The 13,252-nt window shown below is 46.7% G+C and overlaps 1 protein-coding gene across 1 annotated transcript in view; it reads left to right on the forward strand.

Annotated features, from left to right (window-relative positions):
- Positions 1–3,949: 3,949 nt before the first annotated feature.
- The window catches only part of SUSD1 (sushi domain containing 1), a 100,274-nt gene continuing 90,971 nt past the window's right edge, over positions 3,950–13,252 (forward strand). Inside the window, 1 exon segment of the mRNA XM_054584521.1 lies at positions 3,950–4,283. Coding sequence (XP_054440496.1) covers positions 3,965–4,283 — 319 coding nt within the window. The 5' untranslated portion in view covers positions 3,950–3,964.

The raw sequence follows: 13,252 nt of genomic DNA on the forward strand, positions 1-13,252 counted from the left end.
TTTCTTGTCAGCTAGGGAATAGATGTGTGTGAGCGTGGAGCGGGATATTACAGTGGGACTCACTTTTACCAAACACACAATTTTTCACGAACATAATTCAAAGGCTTCAAATATTTTTTAAATCTTTTCCCAATAAAAAAAATGTACTATTTTTCAAAGGATTCAAACATTTAGATCATTCCTGTTAATGCAATGAGTTCAATACCAAAGTATATCAAACCATTACAATTAGATATTCAAACCACATATAAGCAATTTACTTACAACTTGTAGGCCTGCTAGTGGGAAAAACTCTGTATCATTTCTGGTTACAAATGTGACTACCCAGCAAAGGATTTTTCTAGGAAATTTCCAGGATATTTAGTATCCAGCCTCCCTGTTCCCTTTTCCTTCTGGCCTTATACCCAGCTGGGAACCAACTGGGCAAACCCCAAACTTTATATTGTAAACGGACATAGCGAAGGGCAGCTTGGGGACAAATCCTAAACACTGGACTAGGGTTCACCTTCTTTTTGTCCTCTTCCTCGTCACCCCCGGCTGCCCCACAGCCCACCCAGGAGTCTCTTAGAATCCTATCTACTTACAGCCCAGGGGCTGGGGGAAGGGGCTTTCCCAGGGAACTTTCCTGTAATTCTGTTTGACCAGGATCCAAAATTGATTTGGAATGTTCCATATGCTAGTGCCAGTCTGATAAAATAAAAATAAAAATTGGCACCTAATTTTTTTTTATCATTTAACCATTTTCAAGTGTACAGTTCAGTAGCATTAAGTACCTTCACATTATTTTGCAGTCATCAACACCTTCCTTGTACAGAATTCTTTTTATCTGGCAAAACTGAAACTCTCTACCCGGTTAACACTAACTCCCCATTCCCCTTTCTCCCCAGCCCGTGGCAACCAGCCCTCTACTTTCTGTCTATGAATTTGACTACTCTAAATATTTCATATGAGTAGACTCATACAGTATTTGTCTTTAAAAATAAAACCGGCTTATTCCACTTAGCATAATGCCCTCAAAGGCTCATCCACATTGTAGCATGCGTCAGAATTTTAAGGCTGAATAGTATTCTATTGTATGGATATACCACATTTTATTTATCCACACATCCTTTAATGGATATTTGGACTGTTTCAACTTTATGGCTATTGTGAATAAGGCTGCTGTGTACTTGAGTGCACAAATATTCCTTTGTTATCACATGCTTTAACTTTATAGCAAGATGTATTAAGATAGACTTCTGTATTTACTAACCTTCCATGAATGGAGACAGGAACAAAGTGGGAAGCCCTCTGGGTTATGTTTGCCTGCTCAAGGTCCTTTAAGATCATTTCAGGTGTTGGTGAGTAATCTCAGTATTTTAAGTGGGAGTTAAATATTTTATATTGCCACATAAAGGCCCTCTGATGACTAAATTATTATTAAAAAAACCTTTTAAAGATGAAGTAAAAAATGGTTTCTTAGAAGTGTAGAGCTGACAGTGTTCCTGGAGGGCCAGGAAACTGGTTCTTGGGTCGCTTACAGCCTGAGGAAGGAGCTGATTGTGTTAATCAATATGTACACAGATGAGCAAAATAAAGTGCTTTGAACTGGTAAGAAGTATACTTTGTATTTTTTCAATATTTCCTACATAGTGGTTCCAAATTAAATTTTAAAATACTATAAATTCTGCACATCACATTAATATGTACAGATAATAACTTGAAGTGTGTGTATCATATTTTGATGTTTTAAATTGCATGTATTTTAATTATTTTCCCTACCTCCCATCTCTTTTAGTGGATATTTTTGTGAAGAACATGTGGCAAACCTAATCCAATGCACTCCTCAAAGCCACCTAGTTCATTGATGTCACTCTTTCCTGGTCGAAAGCACTGTTGCATATCTAATTGTATGTGTGTGCTGTGTGTGTGTGCACGTATGTGTATCTTTGGTCATTTTACCTGGCGTGGGAAGGAGAGGAGAGAGAACTTTCAGGATGTATAATGCTACCTTGAAACAAAAGAAAAGTATTTTTGATAAAGTCATTAATATCTAGATGCCATGGAAAAAAAGAACTCTCTCTAAATTCTGTTTCAGAAGATGTTGATATTGGCCATGCTCCCTTAAAACAAGATCCTTTTTCTTAAGCTAAATAATGATTTCTCAACAATAATTCCACTGCTCCAGATTTAACTCTGGTTCATTAGTCTTTTTCAATTCTAGTAACAAAACAGATGAGGAGATAATTTTTCATTCTGTGATTCCATGAACTCACTATTGGGTAAGGACTTTGTTTGTTTTTAATATTTGCTTGAAAGAAAAAAAATGAGCCAATAAAAAGAATTCATGAAAACCATACAATCTGCTATAGAATATAAGAGTAACATGGATTGTGTGAACATAAAATTTTCCAAATATTAAAAATATGATTCCTGCAAATATAAAATGAAAACCTATTTAAGATTTGGGCTATTTTTCCTAACATCACCCATTTTAAATGTGTGTGTGTGTATGTGTAAATAAAATGAAACACACACACAAGTATAAAAGAAAATATAGGTTGATTTAAAAGTTTATTTAATGCATGCATTTTTGTTGAAAAACTGACATGATTTTAAACTTCATGGAGAGCTGAGTTTGACAAAGAATTTGTCTCAATAACAGGAGCTAGGTTACCGTACCCACAATGTCCACCTCCTGCTCCTCAGAGCAGGCTCTTATCTTCGCTGAACAACAACAACAGAAAATAATTAGCAAGAGTGCCTGCTGCAAAGGAGGCTAGGAAGTTTATTTTTAACTACTTCTTTTTAAGGCTGCACAACAAGTTTAGCCCTTATATGGGTGTGTTCATGGATGGTTAGATTTAGATCAGGCTCATGGTAGAGAGAAAGCAAGTGAGGACGTGGGTGAAGGAGCGGGGGCCTTGCTTTGGAGAGGCCCTCAGACATCCCAAGTTCAAAGCCTTCAGACTGAAACATTTCTTCCCCCCCTGCAGTCTCTGCCTGCCCAACTCACAGCGACTCCTTTAGGTCTGGGTCTCAGTGACCCCCCTCACCACCAACCGCGTTGCCCAAATCAGACATTTAGGTGATGAGTTATTTCACTTTCCTTCTCCTCCGTTCTACTGGTCACAGAATCCAGTGCATTCCACCCAATACCACTTCTCATTTGCCATTTCTCTCTGTACTCATTGCCAATGCCCTGCTCCTGGACGTGCCCTCTCCTGCCTGGATTCCTGCGGCAGGGCCAGGCCCGTCTCCCTGCCTCCCCAGCCCCAATCCCAACCCCACAGAGACTCTGGGAGACTTCCCTGATGAAGCCGCTCAGTTTAAAATCCCGTTACAGCTTCTCCGCAACCCCTTTATTTGGTTTATGAGGTCCTATTTATTTCTGCATCTTAATGCCTCTCTCCAAACATCTAAAATACACTCTCTTGTCACTCTTTGTACGTGACTTTCTTACCTGCTTTGTTTCCTCTCTCACGTTTTGCTCATCCGCAGGGGCTTAGCTTACTTCCTTGGAGCAGCAGGAACCCCTGCCAGCCCCTCCCCCACCCCAACTCTGTCGCTCTTTAAGGTCTTGTCACCTGGTGAAGTCTGTCGCCCTGGCTAGCTTGGGCCGGCGGCTTCTCACCCTCTCATCTTGCCCTTGGAGCTCCAGCGACCTCAACCCTGGTCTCTTGAACCTCTTGGAAGATTCCCGCTCTTTCTGCCCCTCGCCACTCTTTGCCATCCCGGGGGTGCCTCCCTGAGTCCCCGACCGGGTTGGATGCCACGTTCGTTTCACACGCTTAGGGCACGATGGCCGTTTCCTTCTAGCACAGTCCGGGACCCTCTGTTCAGCTGTGTCACTGTCTGCCGGGTGACAGTCCTCACTTTTGGAACGTCCGCGCCGAGGGGGCCGGACCCTGTCCCTTTGCCCGCTGTGTGTTCCCAGGGCCACCGCGCGCCTGGCAGGTGCACAAATGAGTGAAGGGGAGAGTGAATGAAGGAGCGTCTGCCGAGGCCGGGCGCGCTGGCCGGGCCCCGCCACCGCCCCGGGACCCCGCGGAGTCCTCCGCACACCAGCGCAGCGCCGGAAGCGGCCGGGTCGGCCCCCTCCCCGCGGCGCCCGCTGCCTTATCTCGGCGCCTCGGGGCCCCAGCAGGAGACGCGGGCACCCCGGGAGGGACGCAGCGGCGGCGGCATGGGCCCGCGGCCCCGGCGCGGGGGCCGCCCGCCTCGCCGCCTGCCTCGCCGCCTGCTACCGCTGCTGCTGCTGCTCGGCCTGGCCCGCGGCGCGACTGGAACGCACGGCGCCGTCGGTGAGTGCGGGCGGGGGCGGGCGCAGCACCGGGGCCCCGCAGGTCCTTGCTGGGCCTCCACGAGGCTGGGCGCGCCCGGACGCTTCCCCGCCCCTGGGCCGGACCCGCGCGGGGCCCGAACCAGGAGCGCAGGTGGGGCAGCTCCGGCCGTTGAGGATAGGGAAGGCGGGGCTCCAAGAAGCAGGAGGGGCTCCCCGCCTGGGCTTCCCCGTCCCCGCCCCAGGGCTGCCAGGGAGACCTGTTTGGGGGTGGCCTTGCTCGCGCCCCGGAGGGACCTGAAGCGAGGTGGGGGCTGGGCACTAGCGGCGCCTTGGGGAGAGTCACGCACGGCGTCGAAGGGTGTTCCGGCTGGCCGCACCGTCACGCTTCAGGTCCTGCTGTGGCTTTTGCACTGTAAATTCTAGAGCCGAAGAAATTTTCTCTCTACCTTTTAATTCTTTTCACCTTGATAAGGAACTAGATGCTAATATGGTGAGGGAAAAAGTGTAAGAAAGTTTACAGGAAGAAAGTATTCATTACTTGATTCAATAGATGGTCCTTGTTTCCCTGTGCAAGATGTGATGAGGTCTTGATGCTGGACCTCAGTGAGTTCGTATTGTGAAGGAGACAGAAGCAAATAATCTATTTCCAGACCATTGGAGTAGATTCCCCCCCCCCCCCATCCCATTCAAACGCAGTGTTTAATATGGTATTGAGATATATAAGGGTGGTGGCAATTGCCCAAATAACTGTAAGAGAAGACAATGCCATATATGCTTTGGGAAGATGTGGGTGGTCAAAGAAGGGAAAGATTACGTCTGGCTGGGGGAATCTAGTGGCATCATGGATGAGGTGACCCTTTAACCAGACTCTCAAGGATTGGTGGTGTTTGGATATGGGAAGATGAGGAAAAGGCGTCCCCGCTCATAGTAGAGGGCACAGTGAGCGCTCCACAAATACTGTACGTAGAATGATGAATTCCGGACGGAGCTGCCGGGACAAGCAGCACACGGGGGCTCAAAAGCAAGGGGGCCTGCAGTTCAGATCGACTGGTAGGTAGGATATGGTTGGGAAATGCGGGCGGAAAAGCAGAATGGATTTAACCAGAAGGCGGAGTGCCCTAACTGGCAGACCAAGGCATTTAGACTTAGTTGGTTATGGGAAGTGGGGAGCCCTTGGAAGTCACTGCAGGTTTTTGCGCCGAGAGTGATATGAAAAGTGGCTGTAAGGAAACCCTCTGACTTACTTAATAAAACCAAACACTGACCCTGAAGTGGAAGGAAACCTATGTAAGGAAAAATGGTAGGTACTTTGCAGCTCAGACTCCTGTCCCCCCAGGTTTTCTTCATCTTGGGACTTCTACCATCACTGGTGGGTGCTTCTCTTGATGGCTCAGCCTTCCGAAGTGCCTGTTTTTGTACATCATATGCCTGAAAGGCTTTCCAACTTCCTCCTATAACTTGGTCTCCCACGGCAGTGTACATAAAAGCTTGTAGGTGCTTCGACCCTATTTCAGAATTTTTTTTAACATATAATTTTATAAAAAATAGTTTATTTTTAGAGAGAGGGAAAGGGGGGAGAGAGAGAGAGAGAGAGAAAGAACATCGGTGTGTGAGAGAAACATGAGTTGGTTGCCTCTCACACGTGCCCTGACTGGGGACCGAATCTGTAACCAGACACATGCCCTGATCTGGAATCAAACTGGCGACCTTTTGCTGTGCAGGACGACATCCAATCAACTGAGACACAATGGTCAGGACGCATATAATTTTTTAATTGAATTAATTGGGATGACATTGGTTAATAAAATTACATAGGTTTCCGGTGTAAATTCTGTAATACATCATCTGCATATTATATTGTGTGTTCACCACCCCAAGCTGTCTCTTCCATCACCATTTATTCCCCCTTTACTCTTTTCTACCTCCCCCTCCAGAATCTTTGTGTTAAGACTCTCTAGCCTAGCAAACTTGCCAATGTAGTCTTACTGAATTGTTGGTCTAAGGTAGTTGAACAAAGTGGCTCCCCTAGGTCATCCATCTGCAACTACTTAAAGGCTCTGGGGTGAATTTGGGGAAATGGAAGTCAGGATTGCCTGGTTGAGCCTTCTCTCCTTAGGTAGGCATTGTTCTTTCATTTACAACCTTGGAGAATCTGATTTTATTACGGGCAGGTTTCCCTACAGTGGACAATGTGGGGAATGACTGGAGGCTTAGAGCCATTCAGGAAGTTGCGCAACCGCTGGCTTAGAAGTTCTGAGCACTGTCTCCACAGTATGACGGCAGGAAAAGAGGACCAAGTGTAGAAGATAAGGGGGAAGTGGAACTGCATGACCTAGTAACAGACATGAAGGTGCAAGGGAACAGAAGATGAAAGATGACAGGAAGGGCTGGGGACTGGGTGACTTGGATCTCTGGTTCCACAGGAGGGGCAGGCTAATTTGGGAAGAAGGATGACTGAATTGGTTTTAGATATCCTGAACTGGAGGTGATGGTAGGGCTTTCAGATGAAACCAATGGGGACTTAAGACTGTGGACAGCAGATGTATGCAGCTAATGTAAACTTGATGGTTGCTTGGAGCCTGAGGTTTAGTAGAAGTAAGAGGGCCAAGGACAGATTCTTGAGGAAGCTCAAATTTAGATGGTAGATGCAGGTAGAAGAGAAAGAGCAGCAGCCACTAAGGTAGGAAGAAGGCTGGGTTAGCAGAGCATCAAGAGAAGTCGAGGGGGTGGAGACGGGGAAGGCTTCGGATTCGGGGGCCTGGGTCAGCGGTGAGCCAGGGCCAGCCCAGCAGTGAGCGTGAGCGTCAGATGCGGGGGCTCTAGAGAGCACAGGCGCCTGTGCTGCAGAGCGGGTGCTCTTTAAAGAAGTTGGAAATAGAAGGTGGCATTCAGGGGGCTGGCCAAGCCAGTGCAAGAATCTTTTCGTGTGTTCTGAGGGGGAAAGGAGGTGTGGGGGTGAGACTCAGACCATTTTAGACTCAGGGGCCTATTCAGTAGAAAGGGAGAAAATAAAGAATGCAAAAATAAATGAGATATCTCAGGGAGCAGGTCCAAAGGCAAACTTGGTCTACAGGTAGGAAAGCTTAGTCTCTGGAAGGGGATGGAAGGAGAAGAATGGAGACCTGCCCTTTCCTTCCCCCACAGCCATCTCCTTAGTGAGTCTGTTCATATTTCCAAAGCAGCCCAGTTGTCTTCCCTCCCTGGAAGCCCCATGAAGTTCTCTAGTCTCCTTTGCAGCCTCAGCAACACCATGCCCCTGCCTCTGTACCACATTTGTATGGGACGCGTACACACTTACTATTTACATACGCATTTCTATGGTACTCTGTACACTTCCACCAGTGTGACTGTTTACTGGACTGAGAGCTCTATGTGCATAGGGACTGTGGCTTGTAGTTAAGAACCTGTTATGGAAATAAATGAAGACCAACCAAATGAGAAGAGGCACAGCAATCTATTCGGAGCCTACTATGGCAAGAGAGTCAGCCACCATCACTTACATTTGTCAGAGACTCAAAGGCAGGCAGTGTAAAAGCTTTATAGTGGAACAAGAGGGAAGGCCCTGGTTGGAGGATATTGGCATTGGTTAGAGGCAGCTTACTACCAGCGGGAGTCCTGTGTGATTGGTTAGGGGAACGTATTTGGCTTTCTCTGATTGGTCCTAAGTTGGAATGCTGGAGGCAGGGTAGGGGAGCAAAAATTAGGGAAGCTGGGTGATATTGTCTGAGTCCTGACCGTTTGGGACCGATTGCTACAGAGGTTGCGATTTGACTTCCTGGACTGATTGCTATAGATTGCGGGTCAGAGTTCTATTTTTACATATGGTCTGGCCATTGTCCACAGGTATATTCAGTCTCTCCCTAAATTACATTTAATTGGTATCAAAGATGTTTCAGGGAGGAGAGAATGGGGGAGCCAAAGTTAGATGGCCTGAGTGTGAGGGAAGCGTGAGAGCACAGTTGGTTGAGCAGGAGGGTGTTGGTTGGTGGCTAGGTGGGGTGTCAGGCCCTCGGGGAATAGAGAGGTTAGGAAGGGGAAGGATGGGTGGAACCAGTCAGTCCTGTTTCTTAACCTTTCTCTGAATGTGGGAGTGGCTGGGGGACTTGCTGGCTCAGGCCTGTCTGAGGTTTGGAAGGCCACAAGGAGGATGGGCAGAGGCCTTGAAAATCTTGGCAGAGCAATCAGTGGTGGAGAAGGTGCGGGAAGATCTGTATAAAGGGCACCTGACTTTACTAATCATGCATTTCATAGGCTTGACCTTCACTCTGTTATCATGAATCATAGCAGCATATTCACTCGTTAGAGGGGGGAAGAGGAAGAAAGAGGAAAAGTGGAGGGAGCGAATTGTTTCAGAGGAACCCGCAGTTGCTCAAAGAAAGGGAGCAGGGTTGGAGCCCAGAAAGATTGCCACTCTGGCCTGTCTTCCACCTCCAGAGAGCTGGCCCTGGGCACATTCTCAGTCTTCTGGTCAAATCCTAAATGGGCACCCAAGGTCTCTGTAGCCTCAGATAGCAAGTGGCCTGTTGGCCTCAGCTCTGCAGAGGAGACAGAGTGAATGAAATGACAGATTTTTTAAGAAGTATACAGCCTGCCCAAGAATGAGAGAGCTTATTGGGGTGACATGCGGGACAGGAACCTAGGGGGTGGCCTAAATATAGGGCTGCTTAACTCAAAACTCAAAAGCATTGAAATGGGGGCACTTAGTGGGGGTTGGTTCCTGGTCAGGAGGTTATGGGTGGAGGCCCTGTTAACAGACTAAAGGGGTCCGCTTGCCTTCATGCATCAAAGCCCAATCAAACTCGAACAGGAAGTTGCAGCCAAGGAAGTAAGGGTTTATTAATTGAGGAAATGGTACCAAGCCCAGAGTCACAGGTGAGCTAATGCTCAAAGATCTGGCTCCCTGATGGCTTCCATGGGATGGGTTATATAAAGGAAAAATCATTAGTCATTGTGGCTAAAGGAGTTGGGGTTGCGGTCCCCACTGACTGGTTGGGGCCAGTGGGCAGTCAGCAGGTCATTGTGTCAGGTCCTGCTGTCAGCCATGGCCATGGTTCAGTCTGCTTTCATGAGGGTGTGGTTGGCTTTCTTGGACCTGGGGGCTGACTCACAGCTGAAGTCAAGATGTTATCTGCTTGATGGAAACTCTGTTTCTGTGGTTAACAGACCTTAGGTTTTGTTATTAAGACGTGTGATACTGACCTGAATCTGACATCCTAAGGACTTAATGATGAAGGAAAGGAGTGGATGAACAGGAGGGAGGAAGGGTCATGTTTAAGAAATGGAGTTCCTGCGCCGTTACAGCCCCACTGCAAGTTGATCTTGGTCAAACAGGAAAGTGGACAAAAAAGGGCAAAAAGTCGAAAGGAAGCTGAGGGCCCTATAACTGTTTTATAGGAGGAAAAGTTACGGGTTCCTGACAGGCAATGTCAGTCTCAGGCTGGGCTGGGAAGGGAAATACAGGGTGGTTCACATTGCCCTGCGAGGATTCAGTTGCTAGGAAGAATAGAGTGCTCCCTGTCTTGGAGAACCCTAAAGTAGAGGCTATGTTTTTGCTTGTTTCCATTAGGGATGCTGCAGAGGAGAATATATGAAGTTTCTCAGGTTCCTTCCCTCTCTGGAATTTGATGCAGTCTCTTAAGAGCAATGCAATTTTGCATCATGCTGTAGAAGACTGGAGATGCTGTCTCTTCCTGAGTTCCGTGCCCCCTTTGCTTATTTCCTCAGGTCTTTTCACGTTTCCACATGTCTCCATAAGTTTGAGATCCAGGATTTCACGAGGGTTGCGCTGTGAATTTGTTGGTCTAACTGTATGTGGCTGGGGATTAGGTTAAGATTCAAACACTACTGCTCCATTTGTGCCTTTGAGCTACCTTCTTCCCTTGGCAGTGGACAAAATCCCTTCATTGTACTGTCAAAGTCCACCTGCTGTTATTTCAGAAGTGACTTTAAGTTGTTGCTTGGTATCAAAATCGGGAGCGAGGGGCCTTGCTCAGGCTGGCGGCTGCCATCCACCCGAGGCGCAGGATTACTTAGTGAGCGGTGGAGCGGAGGGAGGGCTGGGCAGCACTGAGAACCTCAGGAAGCTGAACTGCCAACCTCGGAGTCAGGATGTGATGTGGGAAGGCAGGGAGCGATTATATAAAATAAGATAATATGGTTCCTAGACTATCAGCCCCATGAACAGGTAGGCATCTGACCACACAAAAACATTGCTTTTGGGGGGATTTGCATCAGTGCAGTTTTTATCACTCTCTTCATCCGTGTAATTGGCTAGCTGCCATTTATTCATTAACAAAGAGCTGCTGAGTAGTTGTTATAATAATGTCTAACATATTCTATTTGCTTTATGTATAGTAACTCATTTTCTCTAATTCTCACAACAACCATACGAAGTTGGTCTGTCGTTATCCTCATGTGACAGATTTATAGGAAACAGAGGCACGCGGGTTACCTGGGGTCACGCAGCCGGCAAGTGGCAGGGCTAGGACTGCGGCCCAAGTCATCTCTCTCTTAGCCACCCTGACCAGTACCAGATACTGCATCTTGTGTGACTTGTTTCTAACAATAATAGCAGTATCCACAGGGAGAGAGATAAATATTCATGTAAATGATCTCAGTCAAGTGCCTCAGAGCTCATACAGCATTATAATTCCCATTTAATCCTTGCAACACGATCTCCATCTCAGACTAAGCTGAAGGACTGACAGTTTAGGATCACAGAGCCAGGGAGCAAGAGAGAAGATGCCAACCTAGGTCTCATCCTCGCTTTGCTGAATGTGGCTGAAGCTGGCTTAGTCCCCACAGAGTGGCGAAGGGAAGTGAATCGAGGGGGTAGCCCTGGCTGAGTCTACTTGGGAGCTTGTTGTAGATGCAGATTCCCAGGCCCTGCCCCACCGCTACTGAATCAGAATCTCCATGGACTGGCTCTGCTTTAACAAGCTCTGCGGGGAGGGTGACCCACTGTCTTGATTTGCACCGAAATGAGGGGTTTCCCGGGACACAGGACTTTCAGTATTAAAACCGACATGGATTGGTCACCCTATCTCCATGTGATTCTTAATCGAGCTTCGGGCTGTGGAACAACGGACACTGTGTGTGGTCAGCAGCAGCCAGCGCCCCGCCCTGCCTCCCCCAGTTGTCTGTTTTTGGATTGGGATTGTGCTCCCCTGGCCTTTTCTTTAGGACAAGATTTTTTTCCCTAAGAGGCTACTTGGTCCCTCAAGCATTTAATACTCTTAACACCTGCCCACAAGGCCCTGCAGACCTCGCTCTTTATGCCCGAATGAGAAGCTCCGGCTGAGGCTTTTCTTCTTCTGGAAACCACTTTCCCTTCTGCAGGTGGTTTGAGAAGTCTTTGGAAGCCTGGCATACATCGCGCTTGCCAGTCTGAGGACCAGACATTTATTGAGCCAAGCATACCATGTACTGTCCTTGGGGTTACGCTTAACATTAAATTATTCTTAATGGGTCATTAAAACAGGTACCCTAAGGATGAAGTGTCAGAACATTAGCGGGAAAGGACTTCAGGGGCCACTGAACCCTTCTACTCAAATGTGTTCCACCTGGGAGCTTGGCATAAATGTAATGCGAGTATATAGGGCCCCACCCCAGACCAACTGAATCAGAGCCTGCAGTTAAACAAGATCCTCAGGTAATTTGAATGTATTTTTAAAATCTGAGAAGCCCAAAGCCCTTGTTCTACAGATGGTAAAAAAAAAAAACCTGAGACCCAGCGAGATTAAGTGATTTGCAAAAGGTCACACGTGAAGGGGACTCAGCTGGATCTGGGGTCCAGTCCCAGCTCTCAAGTCCAGTGCTTTCCTCTGTACCCGGCTGCCTTCCTACGGGGCCATATTTCATTTGTCTGGTTCAATCTATTGAATGAAGTTGAACTTAATTAAATCTATTTAAAAATACTTCAGATTCTGTCCTTCACTAATTCAGATGGGACCGCCTTTAATTTATCTGAGTAGGTGGTACTACTTTGCTTCTTAATTTCTTGTGTGTGTGTGTGTGTGTGTGTGTGTGTGTGTGTGTATTAGATTCACTTAGCAGTTATATGAAGCAATCATTTTCCACATGATAATAAGTTCCTGGAACTGAATGTATATAAAGGCTGATATCTTTATAAAGACAAGCATTCTATATAAGGAAAAAAATCAAACATTTTACCATTTTTTGGTTGATTTTATTAGATGGTGTTTCTATTATTGTGCCGTACACGCACACTGGGAAAGTGCTCGTCATTTTATGGTTGATCGCAGCTGGGTTTGTGGATTTGACCCGAGATCCGTTATTTTAAAATTACTCCCACAATTTTGGTTGCATGTGATGATGAACTGACAGTGTCCCTATGGAACTGTTTTAAAATATGTGTTAAAATGTCAAAACCATTGCATATATATCACCCGTATTGATGAACCTTTAGATAAGGGGCTCACTCTCACTTCAGCTTTGTCTGTTGCTCCTATTCTCAGGGGCTTTTCTGGTCCATTCTCCCCGTGTGGTAGAAGTCCATCTGATGCCAGGGTTAGTGAGGGGTCTGGGCATCTAACTACTCCTTAGACGTGCTTTCAAGCAGTTCCTGGAACTTTCAGCGCTATCCCCCTATGCTTGCCTTCTGAGTTCCTCAGTGACCCCAATTCCTGAGTTTTTCGGGGTTGGTTTTTCGTTCTTCCTCTTTCTCAGGTGGTTCCCACAGGTCCACTTCTCCCGTCTCCTGAAAGATCGTTGACGTCCTTCGTCTGCTATCACATCCCCTCCTGGCATTTATACCTTCCTAGTCCTTGATGTTTTGCGGGGGGTGGGGTAGGGTTCAGAGTATATTCACTCCGTGGTATTTAACTTTCATTTATGAAAATGAAAGTCTTTCATTTGTAATTTGAAAAAATGTTTTATGTATTTTTTGTTATAAGCTCCTTCTTATTCCGAAGATTGTACATGCTCTTTTTTTTTCCACCCTCTTACTTGAGTGTTGACCACTTTACC

Source organism: Pteronotus mesoamericanus, unplaced genomic scaffold (genome assembly GCF_021234165.1).
Source record: "Pteronotus mesoamericanus isolate MK-2021 breed Mesoamerican mustached bat unplaced genomic scaffold, CSHL_Meso_final contig_78, whole genome shotgun sequence".
Lineage (NCBI taxonomy): Eukaryota > Metazoa > Chordata > Mammalia > Chiroptera > Mormoopidae > Pteronotus > Pteronotus mesoamericanus.